The following is a 7,664-nucleotide window of genomic DNA, read 5'->3' on the forward strand; positions in this document are numbered from 1 at the left end:
TTACATACAACAAATATAATTTATTTGATCACTTTATTGGGTATAAACCTCATGTTGGGTTAAGAAAATTTTAAATATTTTTTCCGCTTAATAACTTTTAAAAGTTACTCCCTAAATTTAAAATTATTATTAATTGTCTCTTAAGAAGATCAATGTGTTATATTTGTCCATTTACAACACTTAATAAATGCGCACCATAAAAATCTTTCTAATCATTAGAATTTAATATTTTGGTAATTAACCTTATTACTTTTGATGATTGAAAAAAGACATTTAAAAACATAAAAATGCATAAGTTAATCGTTTAACCTTACTGTAGGATTTTTTTTATATATAAAATCATTTAATTATATGGAATAGTATAAAATTTTATAATTGCATGAATTCATCAACATTCTCATTGACATAAAGTCATTGATTGACATGTATATACAAAATAAATTAGAATTGAAGACTGATATGTTCGCGTGATACATCAGGGAGAAATACATTGGGCTGCTAGGGTTTCCCCCATGCACTATCGTCCTACTAAATTTTGATTAAGTTATTACTCGCTAACTATCAGTTGGTTTCATATGTCGTTGAACCAAGGTGGATTTTAGAATAATGTCTTTAAAGTATTAATGATAGCATTGTGTAAAAGAACAATTGAATACTCTAATGTATGTTCAAGTGTGCAAAACCATAAAATTAAATTATGATTTAAATGCCCAGTTTTGGTTGATACATCATGCTCTAAACATAAAGGAAATCATTTTGGTACTAAAGAAACACATTGGAAACTTCTGAAGATTTAGAAGATGATCTGACGATAAGTTAAGAAAAATCCAAAGCTCTCATCAAATAAAGGATGCATCAAGTCTTGAAGAGTGACGAGAACAAGATCTTATGGATACATGCTCCAAAGGAAGCAAGTTATGAAGGAGTCAGAATCATCTCCATTTACTAAAAATAAATAGATAATGTCATTTGGTGAGAGATAGATACAAAAAAAAATATGTAGTGGGTCCCCCTGGTATTAATTATTTTCAAATTTATTTGTGTCTTTATCTCTCTAAATGGAAGAAATCGAAATCGACAGACTAATAAATGGAGATGATCTTAACTCGTTATGAAGGATTCAATGCAAATATCTGATAGTACTATTTGTATTTTCATGACCACTTGACGAAACAAAGAAAGAAATTCAATGGAAAAGAATGTAACAGAACATTCCATAAGTAGCAAAGGATTTCTCTACTACTATTCAACGATAATATCCATTAAAGGAATAGTTTTCAAAACTAATTCATCGCTTCTCAAGGACGAAATTGATGTGATAGCCTTCTTAAAATAAAAGTTCTCTCATTTCTCTCCTATATGAAGGGAAATCATGATTATAAAGGCAACAAAAATACTGAGATGTAAAAAGTATTTGAATCTGCCTTTGCAGAAGACGCAAAGAACAACACAAAGATTTTGCGAGAAATCAGAAAACATGGTTGTATTTGCAGCAGAAGTTTTCAGACACATAAGAAAGGCGGGGAGTTTGAATTTTGAACTTGTGGCAGACAAAAGCCGTCGCAAAGACTCAACTCCTAGAATTTATTACCGTTGGCATTAGCACCGGATTGTATGCCGCTGCAAATGGCCAATGGTTAGATTTTTCTCCCTTTATAAATAGTCAATTCTTTCATTCATTCTTTCACATACACTTCTCTCTACTTCCTTCCATCTCACCATTTGTCTACAACTTTTCTTATTTTTAACTTTTCTGTTCTTTTAATAGTTTGGTAAGTATTGTTTTTATATTTAAATATTAATTAAATTTAATTGATATTAACCTCATTATAGAATTGTTGTATTTACTATTTAAAATTGTTTTATCAGAAAAAAGTATTTATAATAATTTTTTATTAATATTAAATTTGAAAATATATGTGTATGTTTAAAGAAAATCGCAAATGCGCATATATATATATCATCCTTAAAAAAAAGGGTTAATAGGTCTTTACCTCCCTGTAATATAGGTCATTTCCGGTTTTCCAAACAAAAACCAATTTTTTTTCAAGAATTTTTCGTTTTTGTTTGGCCTATTAGGGGGTAAATCAAAACAATTTTATTTTTACAGAGGGTAAATCAAAAAAAATATTTTACAGAGGAAAAAAAATTGTTTTAATTTATAAATCTCATACATTAAATTTTTACAGAGATGACAATCAAAAAAAAAATTTAGAGAGGGAAAAAATTTAAAAAATAAAGTATCAAAAGTATATTTTAACTAGAGATGACAATGTACATTCACGAGTACGGATAGTAGGAATCTGTTATCTAATATGTTGAATTCAAATAAAGTTAATGTTCGTTTCATACTCAGATGAGTATTTCACAATTTTTAAGATGTCTATATGTATTTGCAGTTATCCAAGGATAAATATTTTTCTAAAAATACATTTATGTAAAAAAAATAAAATTATGTTGAATGTTTCTTCTTCTTTTGACAACAAATATTTTTTTTTTTGGTACAAGACAACAAATTTATTTATTAATCAAAACAAGAACAGAAATTGAGAAATTGGGTTAGGATTTCTTTCATGTGGATAACACTTATATTTTAATGATGATATTTTCGTAAATTTACTATTTTAATACCGATATCCGTAGGCGTAGGTTTGACATGTAGTTAAAATATTTCTTTCATGTGGATAACATTTATATTTTAATGATGATATTTTCGTAAATTTACTAATCTTCTCTTTGTGGATTGTCCACTCCTAACCTTATTTGTTTTAATTAATATGTATTTGTGCAAGAAGCTTCCTTCACTATGAGAATCAATGAACCTTAAGTATTATTTTTTTTCTATATATTAGGTCCTCTTCTTTTCGTTGTAACTTTGGTACTCTTTATCTATATATATTTCAACAAGTTAAATTTAATGTATTGTAAGTATGAAACTTGTAAACACATTAAGTGCTAAAGAGGATTAGCTTTCTACAGTTACTTGATCCTAAATTATCTTTTGTTTTTTAAATTATTTTCCTCTTGTATTGAATTATTTTATCTTGTTTGCAGGAGTGGTATCTGATGAGGTACAAATTAATTTCCTCTTTGATAGGTTTTAACATTACTCTTTTTACCAAAATGAAGATTGTGGCCTCTAGAAACAGTAACAAGAGGATTTTCAAATTAAGTTCACAACCAAATAAATTCATGTCCTGAATATGCTAAATGCATTTTTCTTTTTCCACCAGACTTGTTAACTGCAACCATGAACTTATAAAGTGAATTTCACTACCTTCAGAGCAAAATTTAAGTGCTCTAGAAAAAAAAAGGACTAATATAGAACAAGTAACAATCATCACTGTGGTCTCTTTGATGTGAAGATTGATTTGTGTATGTTAGTGTTGCCAAATTGACATTTTGCAGTTACATTTTTTCTTGGAATCTAGTAGACAATGATCATCATAGTTGCATTTTGTTTTCACCAACAGTATGCAGGTATCCTCAATTGCTTCGACAGGGATGTAATACTTGGACTTGGGATATGAGCTAGCAGCAACATGGGATTATCATGCTTGGAATGACATGCAAAGCAACAGCAAGATTAATGATATGTACCTCATTTCTCTGCATAAGTCTTTTGTCGCTTGGGTTAACCCATGATGAAAATTGAGTTTGTATGGTGAGGCGATATGAAACAGTGTGAACCTCGACTTGGGTGAGGAGCTTATGGACAAATGAGTTCACAGTATTAATTTTAGTGGATATTAGACCATTAATGTTGTTGGTGCCTTCATATCCATCCGACATGTATCTATATTTGCACATGTAGCACTTAGCCATGTCCTAATGTCAGAACTCAGGTTCCAATACTCTTGATGCTTTTCTACAGTTAATTCTAGACACTCTTGTATAACAGTACCAGGAACCTGTGTTCTGACTTGAGGACATGGCTATGTGCACTTGCAAATACAGATACGTGTCGGGTAGGTTTGAAGGGCACAAGTGGTAACTTAACGATCTAATATCCATTAAAATTGACAAAGTGAATATATTGATCAACAAGCTCTTCACCCAAGTCCAAGTGCTCATTGTTTCTGGTCCTTTCCTTCACTATGCACATCAATTTTCTTCATGGGTTGAACCACGGGACAAAAACATATGCAGAGAAATGAGGTGCCTGTTATAAATGCAGTTGTTGCGTGCATTTCATGGCTAGTATGATGATGATCAAATGGAGTTTCGTCTTCATCTTCAATATTCTAAAACCATGCGCTTAGCAAGGAAACATCTTCTGATAGGTCGTGTTCCGTTTGCTCCATACTTTTTGTACTTAATAGTTGGATATAAGACGCACATTGCCCTTTAGCAAAAATATTGAATACATAATGTCATACTAGGCACGATAGTGGACAATATCTTCTTTTCTTTGATCAAGTCGATGTTGACAATGTCTAGTATGGCAGATAAAAATGATTATACTGGTGAAGGTGAAGTTGAAGGTAAAATATATAAAAAGCTTGAAGGAAAAGACTTACATAGATTGAGAAAGAATAGGATTTTACTGCTTATCAAAGAAAATTCAAAACCATGTAGGCAACATAGAACTCATACACAATAGAACTTGCTAAACACTAATCAATACATTTTATAACAATCTTTCTGCTAATTGAAAGTATGTTTGGTTCTAAAACAATAACTAAAGCTGGTATTGTCACTGTTTCATATATGGAAAAGTCAGACAGCTCATCAAGAAAAGTTAGCTGCAAATCAAATTGATTTGCATGACCTTTTGCAAACAACATACATTCCTCCCTTAGTGTTCCTTTTCTATGATCTTTATAACAATCTTCATGAAAAAGCTTGAAAGTCAATCACAATCTTCACCACAAATGCCCTGATACTTCTTCACAATCTTTCACTCTTAGAATTCATTCCTCATGTGACTTCAAAACTAGCAATTTGCAACCAAATGCAAGTCAATCACATATCTTTCATGTAAAATCTCTTTCTAATCATGAAAAGTATAAAAACAACAATGGCATATTCAAAAAATATAGAATCTTAAGGGGAAAAAAATGAACATTTCAGCACAGTATAGCTAACTTCTCTCCTACTACAATTTTAGTTCTTCTGGTCATAATATTTGGAATTACATAGCCCTAAAATATCCCTAAAGGTTGAAAGATTTCATACAACAGACCTAAATATTCGATGGGGGATAAAAAGATTCATAATCCACCCAAAATATCGCCAAAATTATAACAAGAACAAGAGCAAGAATACAACATTGAACACCAATCCAATATAAATAATTCTTCTTAGAAACATGTTAGCTTCATTTCACATTAACGATTTTAGTGACCTTTCTTTCACGGGTTTCCTCATTCTCCTCTTCCCATTATCATCATCATATTCATCCTCATAATCTTCAAAATAATTCAATCCCTCAGAACAAGGAACAACATCAACACCAACATTAACCTTAACATCATGACTACTACTACCTAATGCTACAACACTCTTGTTATCTTCACCATCATTTTTATCACCTCTTCGTTTCCCTCGTGGTGGACCAAACCCAGAATAAAAATAGAATTCATTATTATTCGAACCTGAAGCTGAATCCGCTTTCACCTTCTTCGGTCTGCCTCTACCACGCCGCGGCGCCTCAATGTCTCCTCCCCCATTTGAGTTTCTCTTCAAACCTTTGTTGCAGCCACCATTATTATTAACTACCTTCTTATTACCATCACATTGTTGATTATTGTCAATCGCCATGATAGAAGAATTTTCTATCACAGTTTTATTATCAATATCAACAATGTCAGTTTCCATCATCGAAGCCACACTTTCATCAAGAGCTGCTAGAGAATCTTCGAACTGGATTGAGGATTTGTCAAAGTGAAAGGGGATGGCATCCCATGGAGATTGGTTAAGCTGACAAACGTGCATTTGAAAAGGTTCAACCGGTAATGAATCATTTTGTAGTAGTGAAGACGAACAAGTGAATAGAAGAGGGGAAATCTTCGCGGCTTTTCGAATCCTCATATCAAAGAATCTATGAATGAATAATATTATTATAATATCTGGAATTTGAGGGAAAGGGAACACAATCTTTTCAAACTCACAGATACCATCTCTCTTCACCTACTCATGCACTAAATAAACAAGTTTATAACATAAGTGTAAAAGTATATGTTGAACCATGAAGCCTTTTAATTAAGAATTGATGAGGTCTATGACGCACAAACATTCCTCAGATTAGATGTGTCCTAGTGTTGGACACGCGTTAGTGTCAGACACCGACACGACAATGGCACATATGATTACACTGAATTATGTCATTTTCTCACATTTATTGTCAATGTTCGCATGTTAGTGTCTGTGTCGTGTCGATGTCCGTGCTTCATAGGATGTGGTCAACTATCATAAGTTTCCAACTTGACAACTTTCAAAAATGTAACGGCAACACAGAGCACATACACAATAGAACTTGCAAACACTAAACAATCCAATTATAATCTTTTTGCTAACTATAAGCATGATAGATTCTAAAACAATAAAATTGGACTTGTCACTGTTCCATACATGGCAGGAAGCAGAATGTAAACAAACTATTACACAACATAGCAGTAGGTTACCAGATATCTTGAAGACTTGTCCTCTTTCCAGCTCAAAGTAGCTAGCTATATGGCATCAGTTCTTAGCATGTGAGATAGTTGAAAAGAGCAACAAAATAAGATATAATCACTAGTATATCATTATAAATAATGACTTAATCAATATAAATAGCCTTATTTTTTAGCTTAGGAAGAATAGCTTATGCAAATTTGCATATAACTCAAAAAAAAGTTTCTATGTTAATTCAAAAGCTCTCACTAACAAAAATGGTATCTTTATAAAATGTGTTTTAATAAACTACGCAGAAACCCATGAATAATACATAAAAGTTTCTTTATTTACTTAAGTTTCTGTTTTTGACAAATAATCTAGGTAGATTGTTTTGTATAAACTCAAAAATAAGTGAATCCAAAATGGGCCCAATGTTAATATACTAGTTGGTTAAAACATTAGTCTACACGTAAAATATGTGTATATTCATGAAATCTCCAACAATATAAGCTACAATGAAAATGATTACCTGTTTGCATTCCACCATATACTTGTTGAGCAGTTTTTGGTTCTTATGAGTAGTCAGTACATGCTTTGTTACATTGACTAAGAAGTCATTCAAGTAAAGTGGAGATAAAAATGAAGAACTGCTGTGAAGAAGCGGCTGGCAAAACAATTGAAGAGGGAATCTAGGGTTATCTTTTTCATTATATATGCTATTGGGCTAGGCCCAATGATGTAATCCCACAAACCCAATTAGATTTGTTTTTATTAAAAAGGTAGCTAAAAAGCTAAAAATATATCTATTTATATTGATCAACTCATTATTAAACATTAGTTTACAAATCATTTATTTTTATCAAATAATATAATGGTTAGAATTTTATCTTTAGGTGAATAAAAGTATCTTCAATGGTGAACTCTACAAATAGTTATTTTTTGGGTCTCATTGCAATACATTATTTTGAAGTAATACATTCATTTTTAACTTTCAGTAGTGAACTAAGAGCATCCATCATTCTGACATCCAATTTTCGATACCTAATTGAGTTTCACTTATACAAATC

General features: G+C 31.4%; 1 protein-coding gene across 4 annotated transcripts; it reads right to left on the reverse strand.

Annotated features, from left to right (window-relative positions):
* Positions 1–4,525: 4,525 nt before the first annotated feature.
* On the reverse strand, positions 4,526–7,285 carry LOC11428507 (uncharacterized). Of its 4 annotated transcripts, XM_024777610.2 has the most exons (4): positions 7,127–7,285; positions 6,627–6,704; positions 5,598–6,043; positions 4,526–4,936 (listed from the first exon to the last, which is right to left on the reverse strand). In XM_024777610.2, the coding sequence occupies exons 3-4, from the start codon at positions 6,031–6,033 to the stop codon at positions 4,914–4,916; spliced, it is 459 nt and encodes a 152-aa protein (XP_024633378.1). In that variant the 5' UTR covers positions 6,034–6,043; positions 6,627–6,704; positions 7,127–7,285; the 3' UTR covers positions 4,526–4,913. The 4 variants fall into 4 exon arrangements, with proteins under 4 accessions (XP_024633378.1, XP_024633379.2, XP_003598588.4 ...); XM_024777611.2 differs by lacking the exon at positions 4,526–4,936 and having other exon boundaries at positions 5,068–6,043; positions 6,627–6,671; XM_003598540.4 differs by lacking the exon at positions 4,526–4,936 and having other exon boundaries at positions 5,068–6,043; positions 6,627–6,687.
* Between the last annotated feature and the right edge of the window lie 379 nt (positions 7,286–7,664).

Source organism: Medicago truncatula, chromosome 3, assembly GCF_003473485.1.
Source record: "Medicago truncatula cultivar Jemalong A17 chromosome 3, MtrunA17r5.0-ANR, whole genome shotgun sequence".
Lineage (NCBI taxonomy): Eukaryota > Viridiplantae > Streptophyta > Magnoliopsida > Fabales > Fabaceae > Medicago > Medicago truncatula.